The following is an 18,232-nucleotide window of genomic DNA, read 5'->3' on the forward strand; positions in this document are numbered from 1 at the left end:
AACCCTGCAAATGTGTGTCTCAACCCGATTAGCTCAGTTGGTAAAGCGCCAGACTTTGGTACTATTTTATGTTTTCAAACGCTCTTGATAGTAAGCACATATGGTGTAAATCCCCACTGATTTGACTTTATATGTTTATCAACTATCACAATTGAAATCAAGGTTGAAATCAATTTCAACATTTTGCGGGTTTTTCCCCTCCAAATATACATGGGGTGTAATAGAAGATTTGCTCCTTGCCTGCACCTTACTATTGAACAAGATATAACACATCTTAATTGGTTTCTATCACAGATGTGGGAGCATGTGTGGCCGAGTGGATAAGGCGCCCGACTCATAATCCATAGGTTGCGAGTTCGAGCCCTGCTCGTGCCAAAGTGTTGTGTCCTTGGGCAAGGCACTTTATCCTCATTGCCTACTGGGGATGGGGTTGGGTTGGATTGGATGTTTGTATAGGTGTTTGTTTCAATATTGCAATATTGGCGCTGATTAAGCTGCTACCTGCAAATTGCATTGTGTCTGTTTAGTTGTGTTTAATGTGCAATTCTAGCAATTTGACTTGCGGGTCACCATTAGAGTTTGAAATAAAAACCTTCCCTTTTTTTTTTTTTTAGATCACTGACGGAGACAGAATTAAGGATCTGCCATTCCAAGTTGGAAACATCACCATCACTCGTGACCACAACAGCGTCAAAGTTCATAATTCAAAGGGAGTGACAGTAACATGCACCACCCCATACGAGATCTGCCATGTTAGCATGTCAGGATGGTATTATGCCCAGACTGCTGGTCTCTTTGGAACGTACGACTACCAAGCCAAGAATGATTTTACTCTGCCCAATAATGAAGTGACTGACACTATTGATAGGTAAGTTATATATGAATAGTAACAGGGAGGTCCTGGGATTAACTTTCAAGTGACACTCATTCTTCCGTGACTTTAACACGTTTTTTCAATGCGCTCCCAAAACGGCTTTTTCATTTTACATACCCACAAAGGAATTTGCAAGTTTATGTACCTCTGAGGAAATTACAGATACGAGAAATTTCATTTCAATAATGCAAGAAAAGCCTTCTACTTTCACCAGGATAGTTGCAAAGATTCAGAATTCAATCATCTCTAATAATTTGGGAGTTTTCGTAAAATTTTGACACTGATCTGACAGTTTCGTATGTCTTGGACAATATACTTCTTCAGAGTTTTGGACAATATACTTCTTCAGAGTTATTGGTATCCCATCATCCTCTGTGCTGGTGGTAACGCAGCTCCATCCCTAGGGGGTGTGGTCATGAGGAGAGGATCATACACATGACTTAAATGGTAGGCCCCCTCGTCTCTGTTCATGACGGCAGGGCCTCTCTTACGAATCCATATTGATTATCTGATGAAGCGAGTACTCGCATCAGTCATCTTTGCTCATAGGTGTAAAAATCAGGATAATGTGTTATATAGTATTGCCACATGTGTCACACCCTAGTTTATCAATTTGTTGTCTTATATTCATCATATCATTAGGTTCACACGCAACTGGGAGGTATCAACAGCCTGCAGTACAACTACAAACAGAGCTGATAAATGTACTGACAACAGTCCCGCAAGTGAACAAAACAGTCTGTGTCAGAAGACATTCTTAAGCATGGAGTCAGGATTCAGACCATTGTTTGATCTGGTAAGTCAGGGTTTTGTAAAATTGTTTTTCTGGGGAAAGAAAGGGACAGCCATGATATAGTTCATTAATAACAAGCATCAAGAAAGAATCAACGGTTGATCCAAAGATTGAACAATTTTGGTTGTGGTGCTTATGTGGGTAACAGATTGATCCAAAATTAATTAGAATTTATGGTAAAATTTTATTGGTCGATATGTTGTATGTAACAATAAACAATCAATTATTTGATATAATTAACAATACGGATCGACCCAGCATTGATGGTTGATCGAAAGATCCAAACTAAGTAAATCCTATAGCCTTGCATTCCTGATATTGTATTCTTCAGGTATAAACTTCATGTTAAGCTTAATGCTCTGCGTGCTAGCCATAGGTTTCAACATAAAAAGTCTCAGTTTTGAGATATTTTCTCAAAATATCAAGAGCTGTCTCAAGAACCACTGAACCAATACTAGGCTTGTTTGTACTCATTTTAATGCATTTTTCATGCTGATGCCAAATATAGTCATAAAAATGTACAATTCTGAAATTTTGTGAATTTTGTTTTAAAACCTGATGTCTGCAGTCAGCACCCGTGTGGAGAGAATTAAACATTTCCTTTGTATCCATTCATCTAGGTTGACCCTGAACCTTTCTACCAGATGTGCGTGAATGACATGTGTGGATTGACTACTGAAGAAGAAAGGAAAGAACATATCTGTGAAGTCATCAAGGCCTACTTGAGTCAAGCTCCAGCTTCTCCCATTCCAATGCCACCTCATTGTAGTAAGTCATCCAGTAATATGTGTGTTATTGGGGTGGGTGGTTTAGATGTGCTGGGAACTGCATTGTGTGTGTCAGAATCATAGAAGAGAGGATAATTGCAAAGTCATTGAGGCATACTTCAGTCTAGAGTCCAGACTACTCCATATTCCAGTGCCATCACAATGTAAAAAATCATCAGCCAGTAATCTGTAAAAACATTAAATTTTGAAGTGTCAAACAATGTTACTTGAAATATTGCTCAATTCATTTTCCTCAACAGGGTATTTTTTTATGAAGAAGACACTTGAAGGTTCTGATTTTAGTGAAATTTACATGTCAATCTTTTGAGTAACATTGTTTAGAGATAGATAGATAACAATCATTATTCAGGATATTTCATTCAATTTACATGGTATTAAACTCACATGGTATTAAAATTGCAGCTCAATATCATATAGCACAATATGTGATGCAAGGGATGATGTTGTATGTGTCTATTGTGTTAAATTTTCTCTCCGTAATATTCTCATTTTGTAGTCAAGTGTGAAACATCCAGTGGAACTGTGATTAAACCATATCAGGAACCAGTCAAGATAGAGAACCCTGTGAAAGAAGCTGATGTTGTCATTGTTGTTGAAGAGAAACGATGCGCTGAAGGCGACATTGCCGATAATCTCCATGATATTGTCATCAGATTGGACACAGAATTAAGACGTAATGGTAAGTCACTAGTTAACCCCCTGGACACTACTAGTCATCTAACAGCATTTCTGATTGGTTGATAACTTGAAATGCTCATTTCAATTGCCAATTATGACTAGGCTTTAAAAATCTATTTATGGTCAAACTTGCATTTGCAGATGATCTTATTAATACCCTCCTTGATTGGTTCAAAATTGGACACAATATTCATTTTGGCCAATCGGCAACTAGTTCTCATGGAGTTAAGTCAAACCAACCAGATCACCTGAGGGGGGGGGGGTGCTGATCATTATGCCAGTGGATGGGATATAGAGGAGGAATATGGAGATGGGAATACCACTTCTTGAGAAAATATGGTATATGACTTTTTTGAGCAGAGGAGGGGCATAAATTCCCATCCACCCAAGCTTAAATATGTATCACTCATGTTTCACTCACTTCCAGAAATTACCAACAATCGTTTTGCTTTGGTCGGATTTGGTGGAGAGGGCATCCACGATCTACCCCACCCACATACCATCGATGGCGCACTATTTAATAATGCAAGTCGTTACCGTCTCGGCGTAGAAGGACTTGAGTTTGCTGATGATGGCAGCAATGATACGTTGGCAGCCATTATGAAAGCAGCTGATTATCCATTCCGTGCTGGTGTGTCCAAGAACATCATCTTGATCTCATGCTCTGAGTGCAAATCTAGTGAGGTAAGACTTACAATGCATAGTAAATGTTAGTGAAAGTTTGATGAAAGTTTTGAAGTCTGGTGGTTTCGGACGCAATGTAGAAAAGTGTTGCAAATTTTAGTTCCATTTAATTTACAAAATAATGTTTTGATCTACTGTATGAATCGTTTGCATGTTACAGAGCCTGAATAAAAAAACACTGGGAATCAGAAATTTGACACACTTTGAGGCTATTATGGGGAGGGCTAGCTGTGGGTGCTAAAGAAATGTATGGGGCGTTAAAGCATAGCGTACTACTACACGATCAGTAGCGCATTCCTGTGGGATGTACGCAACCTGCGTGTTCTGCAAAACCTGATGGCAGGGTAATAGTGGTCTACATACGATTTACCTAGCTTTTACTGCTGTAAGCTGTAACGGTTCCCTATGTTATTTTTTCCCTGGTTTATCATATAGACCAAAGACATCCAAGGTTTCATTTGTTCTATTTCAGACTTCCTACACAACAGTGCTGGACACATTGGTAACACGTGGCATTCAGTTGAACCTGCTCCTGAGCCACGACTTCAACATCAAAACAAAGAAGAACAAGTCAAGCAAAGAAAAGGTTTACGGTATGTAAATTAATACTCATTGAGTCACTTTTCACAAAAGCTATAATTAAAAACACAAGAAAACACTTTGAATGTGTTAACATCAATGTTGAGCAAAACAAAGTGTGCAGCAGACCTACAAAATCCCTCAACATTGATTATTGGAGATGGAGAAGTGGGGAGGGGAGTGTCTGCTTAAATACGCATGACTTGTTCTCTGTTAGTGCTTGGTTGGCAATGCTGATCAAAATGGAAAGCTTACTGTCTTTTGGAAATTGCAGGAGAGCATTAAATAGCTCTTCTGGAACCTTCAAGGAGAGCTGTTTAGAGCATTTACAATAGAATGTAAGCAGAGAATGGTCAACTAAAGGAGAGCTAAAAATTGCTCTCCTATATCAGATTTAAGGAGAGCAGTAGAGACCGATTGCAATTGCTCTCCTCAAAAGGCAATCTCTGTTTTAGGTGCATATGAATGAATAAAAGTTGTAATAGGTATCTTTACTAGCAACTTAACATTATAATGACAATTTGTAGCCAACAATTTGGACATTTTGTTAAGGAAAAGACACTGTGAGCTTTGCTAAAACTCAAGTACCACATTTTAGAAGTTTAAAAGTGCTAATCGCTAGATGGGTACTTATTGGGGCAGGGGCATTTAAAGAAACAAATATTGTAGCATATTTGTGTATGCTATGTAAGGCACCTTTTGTTAACCCCCTGAGCACTACCGGCTGATCTAACATTGCCTCTGATTGGTCAATTACATGATATCTTCATTTTAATCACCAATCAAAATGGAGCTTTGCAAATAATTCACCCCAAATTTTTTGCATGCCGAAATTATTTTAACAATGTTGCTGATTGGTCCAGTTGAGAATGAAAACTTATTTTTGACCAATAGGCAGGTAGTTCTTATGGGGTTAACCCTGTGTTAACAGACTGTTGGTTGCAAGTGCCATATCCAGAAAGAAGATACTTGCCTTGATCCAGTTCACATTTTTCAACCAAATTTTTGTTATTCTTGAACAGGATTTGATGATCTCGCTGTATACACTGCCAAGATGGTTGGAGACGAAACACTGAAGGGAGACCAGAGCTTACGCAAATACATCAATGAGCCACTCAACAAATGCACAGTACTGGCTATGGAAACCAACGGATCAGTGTTTGATGCTGATGAAATCAACCGCAAGGGATTCCAAGAGGTATGTCCCCAGGGTTTGATTTCACACAAGTTTGAATTGCCCCTTATCTACTTTTATCTGACAAATAAATTTCAGGGCTCATAATGGATGGAATTTGGACACCTACAGTTTGTCCATTAAGTACAAAGTGACAACGCTCGCATGTACAGCGCGTAAACAGTGCGCAGTGCTGCGTCTCTGCTGAGGTATGTGTGCCTTCAATGTCGGCACAATGTGTGCATCCGCGTCGGTACTTTGTACTTCAGAGTAGACTGACTGTATGATAGGCAGGTCATAGCAAAGTGCCACTCCCAGAAAAATCTAAACATTAAAAAAAGGGAAAATCATAAGCATTAAAAAAGCAATTCTGATTTTGTCAATGCTAAAATACTCTAGGCACCATAGTACCCCAGAATTATTGAAAAATATTGAAATAAAATACAAACAATTTGATTTCACTCATATTGAGGTAGTAATTCCTTGTTTTATTATTTGCTCTCCAGGTATTTGTTCTACGTATGGTGAAGTACAGTCAACCAATGACATGCCAGATGTGCAGATGCGTCCCTAACAATGACTGGGTTGGAGAGTCCGTCTGCGAACGCTGCGGGGCTGTAACAGCCAAAGATGCATTTCTACAGGTAAAATTTCAGATAGATCTGTGCCTGAACATGTGACTTAATCTTATTTTTGGGTCATTCCAGTTAAAATACATACACCCCCTTTTGAAGACATGACCTTAATCTCCCACACAGAGGTGTAGATTTCAAATGGAGTCCCCCATGCAGGTAATCCCATTTGAAATTTACAAACCCTGTGTGGAAGGTTAAGATCATGTTTTCCACAGGGGGTGTATGAATTTCAAATGGAATACCCCATTATTTTTGATAAGGCCAAAAAAAAAAAAAAAAGGTTTGTCTCAAAGCTCGCACGCGCATTTGTAAAATCGTGAGATTTGGAAAAAAACAAATGCGGAATTTTTTTTTTTTAGTTAAAAATTTTTTTTTCTTCTTTTAGTTTTTCCAGAAAAATTCAGCGAAATTCAGATTTTTTTCTTCAAATACCATGAAAAAAGTCGGAATAAAAAAATCGCAAAAAAAAAAATCGCATTTGTTTTCAAACCACTCGTGAGCTTTGAGACAAACCATTATTTTTTTTTGGCCTAACCAAACATATAACCATTGTTGTTATAAAATGTTACCAAAACATTTTTATTTGCTGGGATTAGTAAGTTGTGACTACTTATGTAACCCTCTTGTGCTTTTTCTTTCTTTTGTAGGCTATGGGAGGAATCTGGCTCAAACCGGCAAAGACTGCTAAGAAAGTCAGAGATATGACATTTCAAGAACTAAGCGGATATTAAACATAGATAATTAGTAACACTGTAATTATGTTGTGTAAATTTTTATCAAATCTAGTATATGGTATATTAAGACTTTTTAAAATTAATTTTCTAAACAAACTACAAGGGGCTTGACACCATACGCCATAAATGTTTCAGTAAATTGTTACAAATTTCTTTTTATCAACACAAGTAGGAATGAGATACATACAAGCAGCATAGGAAATATTTTCGTACAAGTAAAAATTAATTTTTTTGTAATTTTTTATCAGTTCCTCTGAAATATTTGCACAACCACAGAACATCAACAAGATGAAATCTGCAGCTAAAAACCATATTCTTTGTAATTTTGCAATTTCAACGCATTGAATATCTCATCTTGCTTATGTTAGCAATTATTTTTGTCAGTTACGTGAACTTGTGAAGTATTTCTATACTTAATTGTAAAACTGTGCATATTGTCTTTTTCTGCAATTTGTAGAGTTAATCACATCAGTGACATAATTATTGGTTCTGATAAAATTGTGTTGTAATATGTATAGCTAGTCAATGTCACAAAATGTTGCTTTTTTTTGCTTTTATGCACAACCACCATAACCATTGGTAACCTCCACCCTATGATGTAGTATAGCAACACTGCTGTGTTTGTGGTTTTACGTTCTGTATGTGATCAAAAAGCATTTCAAGTTTGTAAAATTGCATTTTATTGCAAAATTCAAAACCAGAATATACCAAAGGTAGTGGTTTAAAACTTGTTTCTTAAGTAAAAAACCACTGTATTAGTCAACAAGCAATAACTTGATTAAGGAAAAAGGGTGTATAATAGTATTTTTCTGAAAATAGATGCTTTTTGATATAAATGTGAATACATGCTTAAATAACCTTGTAATGTTTCCAATATGGATTTTATATTGTATGCAATCACAATGCAAAAAATAAAATGTACAAAAAATTTCAAAAAGATTTGAAAAATATAAACAAAATGTAGATTTTAGGTAAAAGAGAGCTTTTATAATACTTTTGTTGTATTAAATCATAATCAGTTCTAGAAATTGATAAATATGTTCAATTGTCAGAATTGAGTTTTTGAAAGGCATTAAATTCACTTGTGTATTGGACTTGTTGCTGTCCTATATCATGTATATTAACTGCGATATTGCAATCTTTCACATTTGGAAATGAATAATAGAAAAATGTGTCACTTGAAAATATTTTGCAACCGTTATTTCTTATGCTCATATATTGTTATTGTAGTTTAGTGAGAAAAAAAGTATTGAGGAATGTGTTTTTGTTTGTTAATAGGGATTCACTCAACATGGGAGTATTCCATTTAAAATCCAAACCCACTCTGTGCAAGATGACTCAAGTCGAACTACCGTGAAGATTTGCCGAAGGCAAATGGGTTCCTTTGACTTGTGGTAAATTTCGTATACAAAATAGTGAACTCCCTCCTCCAAAATCTCAACAAGAATTAAGGGTATGTGCCCTTATTTGCTGGTGGGATTTTAAGGGAGGGTACTTGTTTGTGTCTAAAATACCAGTTATGTCATGGGAGCCCATATGTGCCATTAGGAAAATCTTTATGGTATATGGAGGACCCAAACAGCATGTGAACATTTGAAGTTAACTTTTATCCACAATTTACTTTTTTTCTGGGGTTTTATACAGGATATGGGATTTTGATACAATATGTGTATGATTTTGATGTTATTTTTTGTACCACTGATTGTAAGGAATTTTTGTAAAGTTTTTGTATAATGTAGCAATAAAGAGTTGATCGGAAAGTGCAAAATTGAGTAGTATGGCTTGTTTTTGTTATTGCATGCTAAAATTCCTACACCTCCCCATGGAAGATGCGACCTTAAATTTTCATACACTTCCCCATGGAAGATGCAACCTTAATTTTCAAAACTGGGAGTGTGAATTTTGAATGGCGTTATCCGACTCCATTTTAAATTTACACTCCTTGTGGGGAAGATTAAGGTCATGACTTCCATAGTCAACTTATTTCTATATTTCAACTGGAATAGACCATTACATAAAGGAACTATTAGTGGTCCTGACAAAAGTAAAATATTTTTAATTTGTAGCAATAGCTTTTAAGGTGAAGAATAACATAACAGCAAACAAATTGCTTGATTTTTTAAACATTTATTTCAAAATGTCAGATATGCTGGAATTATCAAGTAAAAACCTTTCCATGAGATTCATTGCAGTGGATTTATCGAGCTATTTCAGTTGAAATCCATACACCCTTTATGGAAGACATGACCTTAATTTTCCATACAGCGAGTGTGAGATTATACCCTTGTACATATGGGAGATCAAGGTCATGTCTTCCATATGTGGTATGGATTTCAACTGGAATAGCCCAATAATGCTCTAAGCCAAAACCACAAGCCTCTGCACACCTTACAGAAAACTTTGACCAATGTATGGCCCAAATATTAAACCCTGTAGCATTATTTAGGGATGCAGATCGGCTGTATAGGTGCAGAACCCTAACCAATGTACATCTAGAAGCAACCATCACAACCAGGATCAGCTCCCTGTGTCATAATCAGTTCTTATTGCATTGCTGAAAAACTTCACCACAAATTGGAGATAATCAAAGTTCTGTCCTGATGGGTCTAAGGTCATGGATGATGTCGTATGCAACTTCCCTTATTTCAGAATTTCTGTCTTTGGAAAGCTTATCCAGCACATCAAAGGAGAGCTGCAGAAAAGTAAATAGATAAAATGGAAGTTTATCATTATTAATAGGGAAGTGGACCTATGTGAATTACGGACATTAAGGGATCAGATAGGAACGTTTGCACCATATTTTTTGTGGGACCTGAGAGCACATCGCGCATCGGACACACCAAATTGCATTCTGAATACAAGGAATGTCATAATATCAAATAATTCTGACTTTTTTTTAAAATTTGCAGAATGATACAAAATTTATGGCAAATTATTAAAAATTGATATTTTTGATATTTAACATAACAGTCCTTGAAGCAAACTTTATAAATCTAATGATATGTACTTAAAGTGTATGTAGCAGGGAGGAAAAGCCGTCCATCATTTGAAAATTTTGACCTTTCGTATTGAAGAGAAACATTTTGCCCCAAAACACCTAAAATAATAAGCTGTGATGAAAAGGCTACATACGCTAAGTACATATGTGACATGATCTGGTCCATGGGGGCCAAAGGCGGCAAATTTGAAACCAAGATAAAGGTAAAAATATGGATAAAAAACAATAAAATACATAAGAAAATAGACATCAAGAAACTTCATAACTTTAGAACCAAGTGTGCTAGGCTTTAGGTGTTTTCAGTAAATGATAGCCTATTGTAAGTATAATGTAATAATTATAAAAACACATATAAAAAACATAAAAAATATCAATTTTTAATAATTTGCCATAAAATTTGTATTATATTGTGAAAATCAAAAATATTTGATATCTGAAGGACATTCCTCATTATTCAAAATGCAATTCGATATGTCTGATGTGCTCTCAGGTCCCACAAAAGATATGTGAAAATGTCTCTATCCGAGCCCTTACAGACCTGAAACTGACCATTTGTGAAAAGGAGGAAAATGCTTTAAAAAAGAGCAAAATAGCACAAAATCATGATAAAAAAACTCAAATTGGGCTGAAAATAACAAATAATGTATAAATTTTAAGAATAAAAAAAAGGGGAAATCAGCTAAAAAGAGGACAAGTTTCAGATCTGCCCTCAAGGCCCCCCCCCCCAATTTTTTTATGTCTCCAAGCTGACGTGCACATTCATTCTGTACCCCATGGTAAGTCTACACATAAATTTCACTTGCCTGTTCATTCGCTTCATGTAGTAAGCTAGCATTACTGGGATCCGTGATAAGAGACTGCAGTAACAATAATGTGTGCAGTCGATTCTCTGGAGCTGTTTCAACTGATTAAAAACAAAACATATTAAACAGTAATGTTTTGATTTCTTTTTCTGTTTTGATGGGATGTTAAAGTGAAATTTTGTTGTGTCAGATCACAATGCTTTTTTCTCCAGTTTCTCTTAATTTCTGCCAATTTTCACCTATTTGATTAAGATCTAATAGCTTCTAATGCTCTGCAGAAGAAATAGATAAAAAAGTTTTTTCAAACACCTCAATGTTGTTTTTGCTTCTTCCTGGCTTCTTCCCTCCCCCTCTCTCTTAACAATCACAATCATGTTAATTCAAATAAAACTACATGTACAATTAGCCAAGACAAAGTATTCCTTTGAAAAGAAAAAGAACAAAGAATGTGTACAAGATTGAATTTGGCAGGTTTTTTTTAAGCATCTCAAGCTCATTTTGTCTAAACATGCTTAAGTCAGACAAACTTACTTGGTAGTAAAATTATATACCATGTCGCTATGAATTCGGCAGACGGCCGAATCCGGATTGACTTTTGGTAAATTCATTTTACGCATGTATTACTTTTGAATTTGAGAATAAGGGATCAATGCTATACATAATAGAGGGCAGCATATACATTTTTTAACGGAGATCAGATGATAACAGCATAGTAAGTATTCAAAAGAGTGCGGCATACAGTGTTAGCTAATTGTGACTCACAGTATGGTCAAAGACGATAACCGTTAAAAAATCGATATGCTGCCCTTTTTTAGGTAAAGCATTGATCCCTTGTTCTCTAATTCAAAAGTAATGCATGCTAAAATGAATTTACCAAAAGCCGAATCCGGATTTGGCCGTCTGCTGAATTCATAACGATATGGTATACATATGGTAAAATCTCAGTGGCGGTGCCAAGAGAGCATGGGAGCAGTTGCCCACCCCCAAACTTGGGCTTTTACCCCATGGGTGCCCTCTGGTCAGAAAATCATCAAGAATCCCAATTTGGTTGGGCCAATTTTTTCCCATTTCCCCCTCCCCGGCAATAGAAATTTATGGTGTCCCCACTGTAAAAGCTTGGTTGTCTCACCTGTTATTAGCCATGTAAGCAATGCCACAATGCCTTGTAAACTGGATAGGTGTTTGAGTCCTTTCTGATTGATGCTCACATTGTATAGTGCCATCAAAGCAAGGCTGTGATAAAATGAAATTGAAATAAACTCACAGAAATTCTCATCATCATTATCATTGTTAGCTAGCTGCTCACATTTTTTAATGAAGGTACACCTGATATCGAGGTTCATACGCTGGCAAAGTTACGTAATAAATCGGATTAACTACCATTGCAATAGGCTCCAACAATTTTGAATATACCGCGCTGCACTACAAGCAGGTTGCACTCATCACCTGTGTATGTCTGCAATTATAGATTGATCAGCATGATATGGTTCAATGCAGAGGTACCACATGAACGTAGTAGTGCAGCGCTATATAATCAAAAATTGTTTTGACCCATTGGTATGGTAGTTTGTTTGTTTGTTTAAACGGTAACTCCGTGTGGAGACATGCTTGGGTCCTGATGGGACCAGGCTCAAACAAAATGCTCAAGCCAGGCTAAAAAGCCTTTAATCCAATTATTACGTAACTTCGCCAGCGTATAGCTGTTAATGTTTTGGGATTGATGGCAAATGTTAAATGCCGCACATGATTTCTGTCTTTTATTATATTTTGTTCCACTTTTTTGTGTCTTCGCAGCCAAATTTTGAAACTTTTAGGCCTGATCCATACTTCTTTTAATTTGACTTTTTGATGCAACAATTATTCGCCTTTCAATCTGTTTCAAGTCATTTTTATCTGCTAACGAATGTTTGTTGACAAAAAAAAAAGCTATAAAATTTCGACATCAGTAAGTGGTCACCAAAATATTCCAAAATATGCCTTGGCAACTAAAATCCAATTGGCATTGTTTTTCATGAAATGAACAGAGAAATAAACTTACTTTTTGAGTTTATCACTAAGTTTTCCTGGAGTTTGTGATAAGATTGATGTCAAGCATACTATGGCAGCTTGACCACTTTTTTGACATGATAGAAATTCACGTCCATCAGCTGATGCAGCAATGTCTGTAACGGAAAGGAAAGGTTAATTTTAAGTCAGTCTTGAATGAATAACAATATTGCAAAAATATATTGCACTGATTAGTTAAGTGAAAAATCTGTATGAGAGAATTATGTGGAATTCAGTAAAAAAGGCAACAAGTAAAAATTGTGTTCTACAGGCCAGACCAACTTTTGGTTGAATTTTGTCTTTTGTGATTTTTTTTTCATTTTTTCAGGTAAAATTACATTTTCTTTCTTTTCTTGTGTGATTTTAGAGAACAAAGCAATAAGGAAATTTAATGATGCATATTCATACGTAGCGGTAAACGTAAATAGAAAGCAAAATTATACTTCTATGCTACTCAAATTTGGTACACTCACCGGAGCGCTTTCACCGGGTCCACCGTCGTCTTCAGCGGATATTATTGCTCTGAAGATTGTTGTTCCTAGTATTATATCACTAGCCACAACAATCTTCAGAGCAATAACATCTGAAGAAGACAACGGTTGACCCGGTGAAAGCGCTCCGGTGAGTGTACAAAATTTGAGTAGTATAGAAGTATAATTTTGCTTTCTAATAAGGAAATTGTTTACAGATTTTGATGATTTTTTGTGTTTGTAGGCAAAAACAACATGCAGGGGTTAAATTTTTGGCTCATCTCCTCTTTTCTTGACTTCCTTTTCTTTTCCAGAAACTGAAAACCCCATGTTGATACGACTTTTCTTTCTGAAGTTACGCCAATTTATCAATCGCTGAAACAATATAAAACAAAAGAATTTTAACACTTTCTTTGCCAATATCTCAAAATCAATATTAGCGACATCCGACTCATTTCCCTTGATCGTGTCACATATGATCCAATCAGACTAAAGTTGGTAATAATGAAACTGAGTTAGCAAAAAGTGAGGAGAAAAAATAGTAAAAACCTAGGAAAATTTGCCACCAAGTATTTAAGAGAAGTTAGAGAACTAGGGATTCAACATCAGTAATTGTAGGTACTGACTGAGCAAGTAAGTAATGGTAGTAACTCAATTTTCAAATTTTCTGACTTTAGCCTGAGTTTAGCATGGAGGCCAAAAGTCGGCAAATTTAAAATTAAGAGTAAAAAACAATAAAATACAAAGGAAAATAAACATCACAAAACTTCAGAACTTTAAAACTAAATACGCAAGACCTATGGTGCTTTCACCAGCATATGATAGCTTAATGTTTGTATGTAATGATTATAGTAACTCAATTTTCAAAAATGCCCCCTTTGGCCTCCATGGATTAGATCGTGTCATTGTGACTCAACATCACGTATCTGCATTGATTACTGCACGTGTACTTACTAGTGATAATTCCACAGAGTGCCATAACAAATTGTACTTCTTCAGAGTCTTCTTTAAGTCCTGGTTCATCTTCATCCTCATCGCCCTGGAAAGTTGCAAGAAAACTATCCAAGGTATGGCAGACCAACTGTAGAAAACTTTCCATTTGAGACTGAAAAGAAAAATGAATTGCAATTATGTTGATATTATTGTACTCCTGAACAATAAGACATTATATTTGATAATAGTCTACTTCATATTCTTTATTATAATACAATGATTTTCATTGATTTTATGACTGTAAAATAAACTGTCTTCATCAGAAAATGTAAGTTCTTCCTTTTTTTGTCTTGGCAAATAATCTCTTAAATTACTTTTTCAAGCTTTTGACTCAAACTTGAAGTTACAATTAGCAGGCATGCAGTTCATGATCTATCAACTCATCTTACCCCTACTAAAAGTGGAGCAATGGTGTCCTGTTGTTGAGATACACGCCACAGCAATGTACAGCAGGCTGCACCCATCTTAGCACAGTATTCTGATTGCTGACTAAGTTGCTGATGAGCTGCTGACAAATCAGCTTTCAATGACAGCATTTCCTTTAATAAACAGGAAAATTAATACATTCATCAATTAAAGTCATATTGTAACATTTTCATACAAAATAGATAAATATTTCTTTTCCATAAAATGTTAGCTTTTACTGTCAGAATTATCCCCTTTTAATTTTGAGCTGAACAAGTGAAGTAAAGTAAAGGAAATTGGAATTTACAACCAGTGTCGATGTCGCCAATAAGTATCACTCCTTCAGTTGTGTTACGGTACCATCCTTTATTATGTGGATTACCGTCTAGCATGCTATGTAAGTTCTGTATTATGAACATCAGATTTTGACAAAACTACAGCACCTAGAGTCTTTATTTTTGCAGGGTATGTTGGTAAATACAATATAATCGTGTAAAAAAAGAATTTTGAAAAATACTGATGGCGTCCTCCTCCACAACTGTTATAATATGGCTTGAAATTACAATAGCAGAAATTCCAACAAATATCTAGTCACTAAAAGGATTTGTGAAATAGTGACCAAACCCAAGTAAATAAATTTCATAATTCATGCTCAAGTCGGCAAATAAAGACAAAAATTTAGATTTTATTGTCATCTTATTCTACAAAAATCAAGCAGTGATACAGTGTTTTTTTTCATTTTTTTTTTTTTTTGGCAAGGGGGGAAGAGCAAAGCATAAGATTGGGGGTGAGGAGAATTTCTTTTTACCACCTGGTTCAGGCACTGCACATTTGTATAGTTTATCAGCATGGTCAATGATATTTATATCTTAATTTAAGCTCAAAAGCTTGCAAAAATCAAGTTCCTACCTGTCTTTCTGTGTCTTGATCTGCTTTGGCAGTTTGGCATCGTGATTTCCAATGCTCAACCTCTTGCTGACTTTCTGTTAAACTCTTTGCTGACTCCTCCAATTCTATCAGATGATAGAAAAAGATAAAACAAAGTCATAAGTTACAAATTATGTCCTAAATATAATTACGGTAATAATTATAAGCATTTTTTTTTTGTTTCATTCTGTAACTTTCAATATCTTCTGCAGAAGATAACTTAGTGAAGCCATGGGCAGGCCTTCATTTCTGAAAATAGCAGGCGCTCAGTTAGTCACTCTCCTATGTGTACTGAGGAGCTTGACAAGGAGCTCAATTATATAATATCAATATTAAACCATAGGATTTTCAAGAAGTGAGGAGCTCAATAAATTGAGCTCCTGAAATACTGTTCAGGAGAGCTGTAGGAGCTCCGGCTCAATTGAGCTCCTCAAAAATGAAGGTCTGCATGGGATGGCATGGTATAGTTTCTTACAAAAACATTAAATTAGGCTATTGCACCATTCATTTTATACTTCCAAGACAACCAGCAACCCTAAACGTCTCTACTTTTGGCTGTCAGGTACCCCTGAATTGTCTTGCCTTTTCAAAAACACCCTTTTTTGAAAAAGATGGTGATGCAGCCCTATGCTGAAAATGACACCCTTTACTACACTTTTTTGATGCAGGCATGTTGCAAGTCACATAGCAAGTGCCCTCCCCCAAACCCCTCCCTGATGAATCACACTGTCAGGGATAGTGATGACCTACCTTGTTGACATTTATCCAGTTCCTTGATACTTTGTATTGTGCTTTGGTTGATAACTTTAGGCAGGAATTCTTTCATCTGTAAAGCCTCAACTTGAAGTCTTTCAATATCTGTCTTCTTTATTTGGACGTATCCCGGTTTCACAAGCTGTTAAGTATAGGAAATCAAATTGAAAAGTTAAAAAATATGGACAAGAAAGCTAAAAAGTATGAAAAAAAACTCAAACATTTCATACACTTTTACACTATCCCTAGTTTGAAAAAGTGCTTGCAATTTATGCTGATAAATGATAACCAAGAACTTCTTAGTTCTCTTTTCAACACAAACATTTTAGAAACAAAATGCCGTAAAAACTTGATAGTTAACATGCTTACTATTGAGCGCTTTTAAAACATGCAAACATGAAGAGCTCCACCCACAAAAGTGTAAAGAGTTTAGAGCAAATCATGGATACGGTACACATAGTTATATTCGAACAAATAAACCTGCAAATGTTATGTGTGTCTCAACCCCATTAAGCTTAGTTGGTAAAATGTTGGACTTCGGTACAATTTCATGTTTTCAAAAGCGCTCAATAGTAAGCACATATATTAAACAGTTTTTACAGTATCTTGGTGTAGATTATTCATCCAGTAGTTCAAAACATTATTTTGTAAATTAAATCTAATACTGGAACTCACTTTGCTACGAAGTCCAATGTTTTCGGGCGCAACATAGCAAAGTGAGTTGCAAATTTTAATTTCAGTACTAATTAGATTTAATTTACAAAATAAAGTTTTTACAGTAAGGGAGCAAATAAGACAAATATTTGAAAATCTCCAAATATTGGTGAGGGTGGGGATGATATATGTACATAATTATATACATGTTTATTTATTTTACTTGGCCTTATATATTCTTTGCCAGTTCTCTTCTTTGCCAGTTCACTTAACATGCTTAATATGCAGAGAAAATAATTTACATGTGTCCAAAAAGAGGAATCTTTGAATTGTCTAAGATTACCGGTATTTATGATTTGATGTAATTTCAAACAGGGTGTCACACTTACAGAGCCTTTGCTAATATCTCCCTGTAATTGGTGCCATTCATTCATCAGCTCTTTCAAGTTACTTTTCACTTCTGTGGCTAATTCCATCTGTGGAATACAAAATAATTGAGTGTCAGTGACAAGAAAAAGGCAAAACAAAAATGTTTCTGTCTCACGACACAGGAGATTGGCATTAATGCAAAATGGTGTGTGTTTTTATGATTTTTTGTTTTGTGTTTTTGCCTTAAAATTTGCTTCACTTCTCACCTTGTTGGAAGAGTGAGGAAGGATGGGTGCTTTTTTGTGCTAAATTGACAAAATACAGCAGTTTTCTTGTAAAATTGACATGTCATTGCTAGCAGTTTTCAGCATTCAGATCTGCCTTTTTTTTATTTACGATTATGAGGGATTGGACCCCTTAGAGTTCCACTGTTCCACAAAAACACTTGCAAGTGTTCATCATGCTGACTAATATAGTAATAAACTTGTTTATCAATATCAGCATTAATATTTTACTAAAGTATTACAAAATTAAAATTTGATTTTAAAAGAGAGGTGGACTAATTTATTTTTATTGAGTGCTAAGCCTATATATTATTAGGCCTAAAGCCTTACCGCATCTTTTGATAGATGTTGTATATCTTGTTGATGAGCCATCGCTGCATGCAAAGTTTGTATAATGATGCTATTTCTTGGGTCCTCCTCCACAAGATGACATATGTATGATTTTTTGATTAAAATCTGAGATCAAATTGGGCTATTTTATATCATGATCCTCATAAACATTGACTGAGTAATAACATATATTTCACACCGATTGGTGGAAAGTTTTTTGTAGACAACGTGCTGTTTATGCCCCTTGTCCATTGCTTCTAA

At 35.6% G+C, this 18,232-nt stretch overlaps 2 protein-coding genes across 2 annotated transcripts in view; one reads left to right on the forward strand and one right to left on the reverse strand.

Moving 5' to 3' along the window:
* The window catches only part of LOC140166036 (uncharacterized), a 36,017-nt gene extending 27,310 nt beyond the window's left edge, over positions 1 to 8,707 (forward strand). Inside the window, exons 27-35 of the mRNA XM_072189445.1 lie at positions 615 to 868; positions 1,517 to 1,670; positions 2,288 to 2,435; positions 2,952 to 3,134; positions 3,561 to 3,817; positions 4,290 to 4,410; positions 5,419 to 5,594; positions 6,077 to 6,214; positions 6,853 to 8,707. Coding sequence (XP_072045546.1) covers positions 615 to 868; positions 1,517 to 1,670; positions 2,288 to 2,435; positions 2,952 to 3,134; positions 3,561 to 3,817; positions 4,290 to 4,410; positions 5,419 to 5,594; positions 6,077 to 6,214; positions 6,853 to 6,936 — 1,515 coding nt within the window. The 3' untranslated portion in view covers positions 6,937 to 8,707. The remainder of the gene's footprint in view (positions 1 to 614; positions 869 to 1,516; positions 1,671 to 2,287; positions 2,436 to 2,951; positions 3,135 to 3,560; positions 3,818 to 4,289; positions 4,411 to 5,418; positions 5,595 to 6,076; positions 6,215 to 6,852) is intronic.
* Positions 8,708 to 8,865: 158 nt separating this feature from the next.
* LOC140166132 (heat shock factor 2-binding protein-like) lies at positions 8,866 to 18,077 on the reverse strand. Its single transcript, XM_072189556.1, has 10 exons — positions 17,972 to 18,077; positions 17,378 to 17,464; positions 16,332 to 16,476; positions 15,564 to 15,667; positions 14,639 to 14,788; positions 14,211 to 14,361; positions 12,779 to 12,902; positions 11,870 to 11,973; positions 10,741 to 10,841; positions 8,866 to 9,631 (listed from the first exon to the last, which is right to left on the reverse strand). The coding sequence occupies exons 1-10, from the start codon at positions 18,011 to 18,013 to the stop codon at positions 9,524 to 9,526; spliced, it is 1,116 nt and encodes a 371-aa protein (XP_072045657.1). The 5' UTR covers positions 18,014 to 18,077; the 3' UTR covers positions 8,866 to 9,523.
* Positions 18,078 to 18,232: the final 155 nt, after the last annotated feature.

The sequence above is a fragment of the Amphiura filiformis genome, chromosome 1 (assembly GCF_039555335.1).
Source record: "Amphiura filiformis chromosome 1, Afil_fr2py, whole genome shotgun sequence".
NCBI classification, from domain to species: domain Eukaryota; kingdom Metazoa; phylum Echinodermata; class Ophiuroidea; order Amphilepidida; family Amphiuridae; genus Amphiura; species Amphiura filiformis.